This window comes from Eschrichtius robustus, chromosome 15 (genome assembly GCF_028021215.1).
Source record: "Eschrichtius robustus isolate mEscRob2 chromosome 15, mEscRob2.pri, whole genome shotgun sequence".
Taxonomy (NCBI): Eukaryota; Metazoa; Chordata; class Mammalia; order Artiodactyla; family Eschrichtiidae; genus Eschrichtius; species Eschrichtius robustus.
The window spans coordinates 38,942,830-38,956,988 of record NC_090838.1 but is presented as its reverse complement, the minus strand read 5'-3'; the positions used below and the strand labels follow the sequence as shown (position 1 = coordinate 38,956,988).

General features: G+C 34.7%; 1 protein-coding gene across 2 annotated transcripts in view; it reads left to right on the top strand.

Moving 5' to 3' along the window:
- Positions 1–14,159, top strand: part of PIGF (phosphatidylinositol glycan anchor biosynthesis class F) — a 39,864-nt gene that overhangs the window by 19,930 nt on the left and 5,775 nt on the right. Inside the window, exons 5-6 of one of the 2 annotated variants that reach the window (XM_068564975.1) lie at positions 3,875–3,983; positions 5,281–6,058. In XM_068564975.1, coding sequence (XP_068421076.1) covers positions 3,875–3,983; positions 5,281–5,451 — 280 coding nt within the window. In that variant the 3' untranslated portion in view covers positions 5,452–6,058. Of the gene's footprint in view, positions 1–3,874; positions 3,984–5,280; positions 6,059–14,159 lie in introns of those variants that run through there. The other variant, XM_068564976.1, reaches the window with a different exon arrangement.

The window sequence follows — 14,159 nt, the reverse complement described above, 5'->3', positions numbered from 1 at the left end:
CTGAGACAAAATATTTCCAACAATTATAGTAAAGTCATTTTCAGACTTTAAACATCTCTCAAATCTGTTTTCCACATACCCTTTCTCAGGAATCTATTAAAGGGAGGTGGTTTAAAAAAAAGAAAGAAAAGGGAAAACAACAGGAAGAAGTCTTGGAATTCAGGAAAATGGAGACCCAAAAGCACTGAGAGAGGCAAAGGGAATGCACAAGATGGTGTAGGGCACTCGCAGGTGATGTTTGGTTTCTCTGGAATATTTGATGACGACTTAGTGATAGGTACGTAAGCAAATGGAGGGTAAAAAAGAGAGGCATTCTTTTTTTTTTTTTAATTTATTTTTTGGCTGCCTTGGGTCTTCGTTGCTGCGCGCGGGCTTTCTCTAGTTGCGGCGGGCGGGGGCTACTCTTTGTTGTGGTGCTCAGGCTTCTCATTGCAGTGGCTTCTCTTGTGGAGCATGGGCTCTAGGTGTACAGGCTTCAGTAGTTGTGGCATGCGGTCTCAGTAGTTGTGGCTCGCAGGCTCTAGAGCGCAGGCTCAGTAGTTGTGGCACATGGGCTTAGTTGCTCCGTGGCATGTGGGATCTTCCCAGACCAGGGCTCGAACCCGTGTCCCCTGCATTGGCAGGCGGATTCTTAACCATTGCACCACCAGGGAAGTCTGAGAGGCATTCTTAATATCCAAAGAAAATTAAAAATTTACTCTAAGAAAGGAATGTAATTATGGTTTGCTGTGTGCTTCAGCTATGATGAATATTTCCATAATCATAATAATGTAGATACTGTGCTATTGATCCAGCTGAGAAGAGGCAATATTACCATCAAAGAGGATGAGAGTTATAGAGAAATGTGTATGTGGGGATGGGAGGCTTGTGGGTAAAGAGTTCTAAATCCTCTTCTTCCATTGTAGAAAGCAGAAAGTAAGTAAATCTGGAAAATCTACACATGTATGTTCTTTTAAATTTGAAGTACATAGAAGAAACAGTGAAGAGTTGAAAGTGTCTGCCTCAGAAGCAGAAATCAGGAGTGGGGAGGGATTATTATTATTAGTCTAATTGTGATCTTTGATTTTAAAGATATTTATATAATTTTAATAAATGTAAATTTTTAATTTAAAAAGATAGGCTACAGATTTCTTCTAATTTTAAAACTAGGTCTTGGCTCCATTTTTTCTATGTTTATTATATGTAAGATTATTAACACTCTTAAAACATCAAACAAAATAGAGAACAGCCTCTTGGATATTTGCACTTATTTTAACAAATATAAGATGGCCACAAGTGTGCTGTAACAGTGAAAAATGTGAAGACATAGATCTTGCCCCTTAGTCCGAGGAACTTGGAGCTTAGGGGTTAGATAAGACATGTACATAAATCTTATTGAAACTTAGCTCTTATCATATTGCTGCCTTGATTAAAAACCTTCAGGGACTTCTTTAAGTTTGACTTTTAAGGCTTTTCTAAAATCCTAACCCTAAATCTACCACAATGAGATACCACTTCACTACCCACTAAGATGGCTGTAATCAGTAGTAACAAGTGTTAGAAAGGATGTGGAAATTGGAACCATCATACACTGCTGGTGGGAATATAAAATAGCTTAGCTGCTTTGAAGAACAGTCTGGCAGTTCCTCAAAAGGTTAAGCATAGAGTTATCAGCAAGTCTATTCCTTAGTATACCCCCAAGAAAAATGAGAACATATGTCCACGCAAAACTTGTACATGAATGTTTATAGTAGCATTATGTGTAATAGCCAAAAAGTCAAAACAACCCAAGTGTCCATCAACTGATGCTTGGAAAATATAAAATGTGTGGTATATCCATGTGAGAAAATATTTGGCAATAAAAAAGAATGAAGTATTTTTACATGCTACAAAACTGATGAACCTTGGAGACATTATGCTAAGTGAAAGAATCCAGTCACAAAAGACCTCACATTGATTTCATTTGTGTGAAATGTTCAGAGTAGGCAAATCCATAGACAAAGTAGATTAGTGGTTGCCCAGGTCTAGAGGGAAGGGGAAACTAGGAGTGACTGCTAATGTAAAGGGTTTTGTTTTGGGTGATGGTTGCGCAACTCTGTTAATATACTAAAAACATTGAATTGTGCACTTTAAGTGAATTGTATGGCTGGAAAAGGGTTTTCTGTGGCAAGTTTTTACTGTATTCAATAAAGCTGTTATTTAAAAAATCCTAACTCTAACCTGCTTTTCCAGTTTTGTTTCCCATTCTTCCACTTGGCCTCAACCAATTTTACTTACGTTCTCTTTACCTGCTGTGCAGTTCTTTCTCCAGTTCTTCAAGACCAAATACTCCCCATTCTTCCAAATTCAGCTAAACTTCCTCCTCTTTCATAAAATGGAAAAAGTAAACTCTTCTTAGCAGAAAGTAAACTCTGCTCTCAACCTCTACCAGACTTTATATCTCTAGGCACATCACTTTACATATTGCAACACAAGGAAGTTGTGTGTTAAGTGAAAGGTAGTCAACATTTGTCAACCACATAAAGTCAAAAATTACCTTAGAAAATCCTTTAAATTGCCTGAACAGTACAATTCTCTCTTTACATTCAACTCACCAGTTTTTTCTCTCCAAGATTGGAACAGATCTATGTTCTGTTGAACGCTAGTTGAAGAAATTGACGTGCATTTTTAAGTGTATCACAAAATAAAAAAGAACAATAAAGCCCAGCAAATAACGCAAATTTGGATGTATGGTGATTGCCTCCAATCTTCTTCCAGCCCCAGTTTTCAATAGAAACAGGCTAAAGCTCCTAACTTGTGTAGTGGGGGAGGGGTGGTAATGAGATGGACAGGTGATGGGACATTGGTTTATGCACTGACTTGTCATTCAGGATTACTTTAATTCAGTGTACATTTTGTGTGTAGTAATTGGCCTATTTCTAATGAAAGCAGTCATCTAACAAAACAAGTGTTTTCCCCTTTTTGCACACTAGCTGGAAGAAACTGCTTTTCATAAACTTCATAATAACTAAACACTGCTTTTGAAACAGTTGAATATTTGGACTCCAGTTACTGTATGGTGGTGGGGTTTTACTCGACTGTAAGTAGACTCTTATTCCACATGGTTAAGTGATCACACTATGAGGGGCAGGCTGAAACCAAGACTTATTAAGAGACTGACAGATGTCTTTCTGCCTTTACACTCTAAGATGTCTTTTATGTCTACCTTTACACTCTAAGATGTGCACTTAATAAATTAGAATGATAGGCAGAATCACTGGATCTTTTGTAATATTTTGTTCTCATTCTCTATTCCTTCCCCACCAAGTAGAGTTGATTTGCTTTAATGAAATGTGCCGTAAGGGACTAGTTGAATAAATGATGCTTCCTTTGGACAATGGAATACTAGTAAAACTGTTAACAAGGGAAATCACACAGCAAAACTGGGTTTATAACATGGTGCATTTGAGTTTTGTTTTGAAGGATATATACATATATGTGTGTATATATGCAGATATGCATATATCATTCGAAACAAAATTGTGTGTTTATTTGTGTATGTATAAAATATTTCTGGAAGGATATGTAATAAGCTGGTGATAGCAGTTATTTCCGGGAAGAGGAATCAGAGTTGATGATAAGGGTGAGAGGAGGACTTAGCTTTCATTGCAGACACTCTTTTGTATTGTTTGATTTTCACTATGTGCATATATTACCTTTCCAGCTGAAAAACACTTGTACCTTCTTACCAATTAATTGTTAATGATTCATGGCAAATATTTATGTGTCAATTTGAGATGCTTATTTTAAATGAACAGAACATATATATATGTATAGTGTTAATTTATGCTGTTTGTTTGATTCCCCAGCAGCTAAGATATATACCACCAATAATTTATATATTTGTGTTTTATAGGGTTACATCCATTTGGGAGAATAGTCTCCAGATCACTACAGTTTCTAGTTTTGTAGGAACATGGCTTGGAGCCTTTCCTATTCCACTCGATTGGGGAAGACCATGGCAGGTTGGTTTCAACTCTTTAAAGCAACAAAGTAGATGTTTGTACAGTGATGGTAAAACTGATGAAGCTAACGAGTATGTATATTTAAATTGTTTTATCGTTCAGTTAAGTAGGGATGCCAGTTCCCTCTGTCACTGTAATCTGGGTGATTTATTGGGGCCTGTCTCAGTGCCACAGGCATCCTGATCAGCCTGTTTCTATCTTCTAACACTATTTTTTTCTACATGTATAGGTGAATAAACAAGCTTAGTTTGAGAATATGTATAGGAGTTTAATAGCCTAGAAGTTGCAGGAATTCCCTATTTTTAACATTGATATACATTGCCTTTGTAGTCTTAGATTCATATTTTCTTAGCTTGATTGATAGCCAAATTGAATGTTGATTTTGAGATTTTTTTTCTTGAAGCATATAGCAAAGTTGGTTTTGAAATAGGGGTTTGTGATATTAGAGGAAGCTCATGAACATCAGGTTTTTTGTTTTCTATGACAATAGGATATAGCTAATAAGCTAGGGGAAACACTATAAGTGTTCTTTTTATCCCCATTTTACAGATGAGGAAACTGATACCTAGAGGACATGTAATATTCCAAGGTCACTGAGCTAGTGATGGATACATCTTTGTTGTAATTTTTAATGGCTTCATAGTAAACCTTTATATAGTTATTCCAAAATTTACTTAACAAATTCACTATTGATCATTTAGTACTATTTTTACTATTATAAACAGTGCTATGATAAACATCTTTGAATCTATATCTTAATGGATTTTTCCAATTATTAAGATGATTTCTCCCAAATCAATTATGGTATTAAAAAATAAATATACTTTCTTTTTCCAACATGAAGAGAATTTTTCTCTGATCACAAAGGCAGTATACATTTATTTAGAAAATTTAAGCAATACTAATAATTATAAAAAGTAAGTAAAAATTATCAAATATCCAGCCACCCAGAGACAACTCCCATTTGTGTTTCGGTGGTAATCTTTGCAGCTCTCTCTTCATGTGTGTAACTATTCATAATACACATATTATTTTTAATCTTTTTTTTCCCTTCAACAGCATATTATAGAGCTCATTCCATGTCAGTGAAAATTTGCATATATGTATTATAATACTCCATTATTTGGGTAAAATCATATACGAATTTCTTATGAATGGACATTTAGATTATTTATAGTTTTCACTATTACTAATTTATTATGAATTATTGTGATTATCATAAAACATACATCTTTGCAGATTTGTCCAGGTTTTTAAAAATAATTAATTAATTTATTTATTTATTTGGTTGCACCAGGTCCTAGTTGCGGCTCTCCAGCTCCTTAGTTGTGGCATGCAAACTCTTAGTTGTGGCATGCATGTGGGACCTAGTTCCCTGACCAGGGATCGAACCCAGGCCCCACTGCATTGGGAGTGCGGAGTCTTATCTGCTGCGCCACCAGGGAAGTCCCTCCAGTTTTCTCTTTAGTGTAAATTCCTAGGTAATAAGTGGCTGGCTTAAATCTCTGATATGTATGTCACTTTCCAAAGGCCCTTGAGAGATCTGAATTATATGTCTTGCACTTAACTGCCTACTTTTTAAGTCCATTCTTTGTGCTTTCTATTAGATGTTGTGTCTCCTAGACAAATGCATTGTTCTTTTACATTCAGTAAATCTGGTAGGTTTGCCCTTCTCTATGATGGGTCTTTACCTACTATATGTTATAGAAATCCCTGGAGGTTTGGGGTGTGTGGTGTCACTGATACCCTTCCCAAGGTTATAATATTAATAAAGGTTTCCTTTATATTTTCTTGGCCATCTCAGTGATCACTGGGAAATGGGAATTCATTTGTACTCAAGTTACAATCTTATGGAACTTAATTTCATTCAATAGTGTCAGTGGTTCCTAAATTGGAAGACAATCAAAATCATTGAAAAGTATACACAGGAAATTGTATTTTAATTCCTTACTTTCAGATGTATGCAATTAAGTCTAAATACAGAGTATCGATATATAAAGCACCATTGGCCATCAGCTTATGAGTTGGTAAGGTAATATGTAATTAACATGTTAGTTTGCCTATAGATGGAATATTTTGGAGTGTAAAAGTTTGTTATGTTACACTTGTATAAATCTTCTCTTTATAAGACTATGCAGAAATAGATGTTGAATTATGGAGAGTAGATGTGCCTTTGTAAAATCTGGGTTTAGGTTTCCATAGAAAATATATTTTTTGATTATTTACAATTCAGTTATCTATTTTTGATTGTTTAGGCTTTTAGCTACTGACTCTCATTTTTCTACCTCAGTTCTTGTTTACAATAAGAGGTGAGCCAGATCCAAATTAATGGATCAGACTTTTAAAATTAATATAAAATTTCTATTTGAATTATTGACTTTAAAAAAGATTTCCTAACTAGCTAATTTAATATGTAGCAAATGTTGGTCTTCATTAAGAATGTTTCATTCGGGGCTTCCCTGGTGGCGCAGTGGTTGAGAATCTGCCTGCCAATGCAGGGGACACGGGTTCGAGCCCTGGTCTGGGAAGATCCCACATGCCGCGGAGCAAATAGGCCTGTGAGCCACAATTACTGAGCCTGCGCGTCTGGAGCCTGTGCTCCGCAACAAGAGAGGCCGCGATAGTGAGAGGCCCGCGCACCGCGATGAAGAGTGGCCCCCGCTTGCCGCAATTAGAGAAAGCCCTCACACAGAAACGAAGACCCAACACAGCCATAAATAAATAAATAAAATTAAAAATTAAAAAAAATTTAAAAAAAAAAAAAAGAATGTTTCATTCGACTGGAATATTAATGGTTGTTTAATAATCTTTACTGTTGAGTTGTTTTTAAAGTATTCCAAGTTAATGACCCACTTATTCACTATCATCTTTTAAAAATTATGATAGATACTGTTGGTGAAATAATAGAATTGATGTATAATTAATCATCTTTTATTCATATAATAATCACCTGCCCCTCTCCCTTTTAGCAATGATTTACTGATAAACTAGAGAAATGATGAGGTGTCTTTTTTGTTCACTTTTTATTTTCAGTGAACAAGTTTTTTATTCTGTTTTGGTTTTTTTCTTCATAAACCTCACAACAGAATAAGTACTCAGTGTGGCTCATGGTGCTGACAGAATCTTCCAGAGAAACAATAAACCAAATAAAAGATCATGGCGTCACCTCAGAATGGAGATTTTTCTAGAGTGAAATTTCACGAGAAGATAACTACTATATATACTTCATTATCTAAACTGTAATATTATAGTATTAGGAAGAGAGGTTAGTTCTCTATTCCTTATAGCCCAATAAAGATTTGATATGTTTGTGGTAAAGCAAGCTTTTCTGGATTGGGATCTGGTTTTACTGATGTTTCAGTCAGAGAAACAAGGGTATCTGGTTAAGCAATTATACTTTCTTTAAAAACACATACACACCATCCACCTCACAAAAACTTTTGCATGTTTAGTTCCATTTTTTTCTACTTTGAATTCAAATCTGACTTTGTATAAAATTTCCAGAGGCCAAACATAAGATTATAATGATGTGAGTTCTGTACTGAGCAATTTCAAGAATATTTATATGTTTTAAATTGTTTCATCATTAAATGACTAGAAAGGCCCATTGAAAATATATAACCTCAATGAAAAATGTTATTCACTTACTAATAGGAATTTTAAATAATTTTAAGTAATGACAAATGACGAAAGAGACCAGGCATCTTTATAGTTGGAGGAAGCCTTCCCTTTCTAGGAGGCAGCAAGAGAAATTGGTGAAAGAGAATGTGGTCGGTGGCTGCCCACTATGTTGTTGGTCATCTTTATTGTTTTCTTTAAAAATAATTGAAAGTCATCTTGCTTTTCTTCCTTGCCTTAATTATTACATTGTAAACATTTGAATTGTCGATAACCCAGACAGCCTTCTTCAGCCCTAGAGAAAGCTTATAGCTATAGTTACTGACAAAATGAATATTTTGACCATGGAAGATCTTTGTACATTATAATTTGATGCATTATCTGCTGTAAAAAGAGCTAATCAGTAAATATTTGTTGAGTTCTTACTGTGTACAAAATACATATTCTGTGTAAGTTATAACAGATACTTAAATATTACCAGGACTGGAATTTAATTGTTTGGTAACGATAATTTAGATTCATATTGTGATTTAGATTCAGATTTAATATGCTCTAAATATTTTGCAGAATAGATGGTTATGAGCTTTTCATCTGGAAAATGTCCTAATTATCAAAAGTCGGCTAGTATTTCATGTTATTAAAAAAATTAATGGGAGGTTAGGAATTGTTGTTGGTTATTCTGAGCAAAGGAAATTTACCATGAAGTTTTTAAACCCACATGTTTTATTAATAGGTAGACAGATAACAGGATGATTAAGAGCTCTGGCATCAGATTACTGAGTTCAAATCCTGGCTCTGCCACTTGCTAGTGAGGATTAAATAATATAATCCTTCTAAAGTACTTAGTTCAGAACCTGACACATAGTTACTGCTTAATTAATGTTATAGGCATTTATGACCTATAAAAGGAGTAGGTTAATGACTATTTTTTTTAGCATTACCAAAAAACCCTGCAAATTCCATTATTTGAGTTCTCCAAGTGTTAGAGCATGTTAACTGTCTCAGTTTATTGTATTCATTCTGCCCGATAATCCTTAAATTGGTAGGGTGGATTGTTAAATCATCTTTTTGTTTCCCTGGTATTTAGGTATTTAGGGTATTTGGATTTCATGTAATTTTCAATTCTGTCTGACATTTCGGATGGCAATAGAAAGAAAACGTCATATCTGTCTGTGTATGTACCAGGCATGGGCTTGGCACTGTCACACAGGCAACTTAATCCTGGTAACCCTAGTGCAAGGTAGGGTTCAGTCCCACTTCTACACATAAGAAAGCAAAGTGTGAGGAGAGGGGTACACATCTTTTTCAACATTTCTTGGCTGATTAGAGGAAGACTCAGGATCCAGCGCCCCAGGACACCATGATTCTCTTTATCCCTGGAGACTCTGAAACATAGCTTTTCTTTTTAAAAAATGGCCATAGCTTAGATGTTTTGGGGGAAAGGTTGAGTAGTTATTATACTGCATTTCTTTCTTCACGTGAGAATTTCATTTAAGTGCCATGACCACTCTGGTAGTGTTTGTATCTTAGACCATAAAATTTAATGTATTTGTAGGAGAGTATTTGAAGCTAATATGTGAAGCTTTTATACCTAGAAAACCAACAAATACCTTTAAACTCTGGACTTCCATGCTACTGTCTCCAAAATGGAATTGACCCAGAGAATCAAATCTCTTCTGAGCATACTTATTTCTTATATAGTTAAAAAGCAAAATGGATTGAGATTGTCTTTAAAACAATTTTAAGTTGTTTAAAAATATTTGTACTTATTCCCGTCAGATACCGGATAAATGAGGCATTGTTATATTTAAAAACTGTTTTTTGTTTTCTCTGGTTTTATCAGGTTAAAAAATTAATATCTGTGAAACATATATATTCATTTTTTAAAGTCACAGATGCCACAGATAATACTTTCATAAATTGAAGCTGGAGATCATAAGGATAATTAAATGAATCATTGCAGATAATGACAGAGTGAGGGATAAAGCTAAGATTATGGATTTAATTATGGAAGGGTGCATATTTTTAGGTTAATTGGTGTTTCTGTTACTAAATGTGTTATACAGTATTTTAGACAGACAAAAATAAAATATTAATTTATATGAAATATGAGTTACATATTTCGAGCATGGAGAAAAAACTATAATACTTAACTGATAGAAAATGGTTTTGGATTTAAAAGGTGGGTTCACTGTAGGGCAATGAGGTTGAAAATGATCTGCTAGCAGGACTTTCATGTGAGGGAGAAGAGTGCTGGCTAAGGTAACTCATTTGCATGGTCCTGCCAAGGACCATTTATCGTCACTTTGACAAGAAGTTCCAGCCTGGAGACTGTGGACCTCTCCACAAATAGCTCTTCCTAAATCTGTGTTCTTAGTCACAGGAGAGTGGTATGGTATACATGGCACAGGGAAGAGTTACAACTAGAGAAATGTATCCAGATGAGTAGATTCATCTGTACATGTATTCCTACATCAGACAATAGCATTTGCTTTAAGGACATCTGGAAAAACACATCACTTAAAACCAAATTCAGAGGAAAATATAAATAATCATTTAAAACCAGTAGAATTTTGAAAGTAGGTTTTTAAAAATGAATTCTATCAGTCATGCAAATGTAAATTTGTGGTAAGCATGATAAACAAAACATATTAAAAAGTAGTTTGTGTGAAATTTAGAACTGCCTGGGTTTTATCTCCCTTTTTTATCTGAAAGAGCCAGTAATCCTAATGGTTGTGAGTTGTTCTAAGTGTTTCTAGGTTTTTTGATCTTCAGATAGGTCAGTTTTCCCATGATATCTATCATAGTACATACCTCTCCAAAAACTATATTGCAACATATTTTTTAAAGTTTGTGTTATTAAAATTTATCTTAAAAATTAAATAATCTTAGTTTGCCCCTTAACTGCTTGGTTTATAGTAGGGACTCTCAATAAATAGTTTTGAATAAACAGAGCCGTTCAAATGGAGACTCTTAAAAATGATAGAAATGCCTACCAGTGGTTGGTTTAAAATCAGTTTCTGTACTTATACTTCTTAAAAGTTATGAAAAACGACAGCTAGGAGCAAGAATCACCCATCTATTTCAGTGGTAAGGCTACATATGGTTAATATAATGCCATATGCTATATAGCTCTTGAGAGTTTTCTCTTGTAAGCTTTATGCTCCCCAGACATTTCATGTGAAGAAAAGCAAGTACTAAAGATGCTTATATTACAAGGGCAAGGGAATAGTTCCTATAGCACAATATAACATTGCTCATAAACTATCAATATTTTATTTGTTCTAAACTGCAGGCTCTAATTATTACCTATTAGAATACCTAAGAAGTGCTTCCATTAGTGATCATATAAGTTTAATTTTTTCAAGTTAAAATATGTAATATACAGAATGATACTGATGCATGGTACTTTACAGCTTTCATGACAGATTTTTAAGTATTACTTCATTTAATACAAGAGCCCCATGTTTTAAGTGCAAGAGGTATTATTATCCCTGTTTTGCAGTTGGGAAACTGAGGCTCAGGTGTTAAGTGACCTGGCAAAGGTCATATGGCCAGTAAGTGGCTGACCTGGCCCTGCATCTCAGATCATTCTCACTCCACTGTCCCATGCCATTTCCTAGAAAAGCAAAGTAAAGCTCCCAAGTAAAATATAAAGTATTTTTAAAAGTAGCCTAATGTTTTTATATAATTAGCTTTTTAAACTTTTTGTTGAATATTTTGAACTAATTTCAAAAAAAGTCACCATTATCCAATCCCAAATACCTGATGAAACCTGCAGCAGCTTATAAACTGCCATAGTCAGTGATACACCAAACTAGCTGTTTTATGGAGTAAAAAGGTAATCTCTTTGCACTTGATATATTGTGCACATTATAATTAAAATGTATTTAAACTGTTTACTCTCAATTCACACAAATGCCATCTACATCATTGAAATTGATCCTTAAAATTCTGAAACCAAAATGTGAAAGGTCATTGTATTTCTTTGGCCAACTAGAACAGTTAATAAAAATACTTATTAGGGTAGAGTGATGAGAAGAGTACAGGGATTCTTTTTTTTTTTAATTGTAGTATAGTTGATTCACAATGTTGTGTTAGTTTCTGGTGTACAGCAAAGTGATTCAGTTATATATATGTATCATATTCTTTTCCATTATGGTTTATTACAGGATATTGAATATAGTTCCAAGTGTAGGGATTCTTAACCAAGAGTCCATATATGGGCTTCAGGTCTGTGAACCCTTGAAATTATATGGATGTGTGTATATACACATCCAACTACCATCTAACGGAATTCATGCTTCCTTCTCGTCAAACATGATCCATGTATATGTAGATGTAATTTTTAAAAAATACTTTTAAAGTACTTAAAATTTGGGCAGAATTTTTAAAATAGCTTTAGAGATGGTATATTTGAGGAATGATGGTATTCTAGATTGTAATGACAACTTATTTCATATGTGCCTATTAAAACTATGAACTAAAAGATTATTATCAATTATAACTCACATTAATTGGTCACTTGTACTATGTGCCAGATACTGTTATAGGTATGGTTATAAGTATCACACAGCACATTGTCTCATTTGATCATTACAATAACCCTATGAGGTGAGTTTTACAGTGATCCTTATTTTGTAGATGAGAAACCAAGGCACAGAAAGGTTAGGTGACTTGCCCAGGGTCACATTTTGGTAAACTTTTTTTTTTTTTAACATCTTTATTGGAGTATAATTGCTTTACAATGGTGTGTTAGTTTCTGCTGTATAACAAAGTGAATCAGCTATATGTATACATATATCCCCATATCCCTTCCCTCTTGCGTCTCCTTCCCACCTTCCCTATCTCACCTCTCTAGGTGGTCACAAAGCACCGAGCTGATCTCCCTGTGTGATGCAGCTGCTTCCCACTAGCTATTTTACATTTGGTAGTGTATATATGTCAATGCTCTCACTTCGTCTCAGCTTTTACCCTTCCCCCTCTGTGTCCTCAAGTCCATTCTCTATGTCCGTGTCTTTATTCCTGTCCTGACCCTAGGTTCATCAGAACCATTTTTTTTTTTTAGATTCCATATATATGTGTTAGCATACGGTATTTGTTTTTCTCTTTCTGACTTACTTCATTCTGTATGACAGACTCTAGGTCCATCTACCTCACTACAAATAACTCAATTTCGTTTTTTATGGCTGAGTAATACTCCATTGTATAAATGTGCCACATCTTCTTTATCCATTCATCTGTTGATAGACACTTAGGTTGCTTCCATGTCCTGGCTATTGTAAATAGTGCTGCAATGAACATTGTGGTACATGGCTCTTTTTGGGTTGTTGTTTTTTTTTTAAATAATTCTAACCATATATTGCTTAAACAGGAAAAATTTTTTAAAAAGAATAACACCAAAAATATATCTGTTAAAAGAGTGTCATTGTCTCATACAGTCCCACCCTCTTCTTGAAATTGCAACACAACCTCTAGATTTCACAAAAAGAGAAATCCAAAATGTGGTATCTTCATAAAGAAATGGCACACAGATCTATATGTTTAACCCAGTGGCTTCAATAATTTCTTTGTCTGGGTCAGTATTGGTTTCTGCAGAATTGGAATGCTGTCTGGGATAATGACTGTGGGTCATCTCTCCACTTATACGTTCAATCATATGACACACTTGCTTTTCGAATAACTAGCAAAGAAGAAATTAACAATGAAATCCAGTATTTGCTGGATCTGAGGGGATGACTCTTTTTGAATTATGGTTTTCTTAGGGTATATGCCCAATAGTGGGATTGCTGGGTCATATGGTAGTTCTATTTTCAGTTTTTTACGGAACCTCCATACTGTTCTCCATAGTGGCTGTATCAATTTACATTCCCACCAATACTGCAAGAGGGTTCCCTTTTCTCCACACCCTCTCCAGCATTTATTGTTTGTAGATTTTTTGATGATGGCCATTCTGACCATTGTGAGGTGATACATCATTGTAGTTTTGATTTGCATTTCTCTAATGATTAGTGATGTTGAGCATCCTTTCATATGTTTGTTTGCAATCTGTGTATCTTCTTTGGAGAAATGTCTGTTTAGGTCTTCTGCGCATTTTTGGATTGGGTAGTTTTTTTTTTAATATTGAGCTGCATGAGCTGCGTGTATATTTTGGAGATTAATCCTTTGTCCGTTGATTCGTTTGCAAATATTTTCTCCCATTCTGAGGGTTGTCTTTTCATCTTGTTTATGGTTTCCTTTGCTGTGCAAAAGCTTTTAAGTTTCATTAGGTCCCATTTGTTTATTTTTGTCTTTATTTCCATTTCTCTAGGAGGTGGGTCAAAAAGGATCTTGCCGTGATTTATGTCAGAGTGTTCTGCCTATGTTTCCCTCTAAGAGTTTGATAGTGTCTGGCCTTACATTTAGGTCTTTAATCCATTTTGAGTTTATTCTTGTATATGGTGTTAGGGAGTGTTCTAATTTCATTCTTTTACATATAGCTGTCCAGTTTTCCCAGCACCACTTCATTGAAGAGGCTGTCTTTTCTGCACTGTATATTCTTGCCTCCTTTATCAAAGA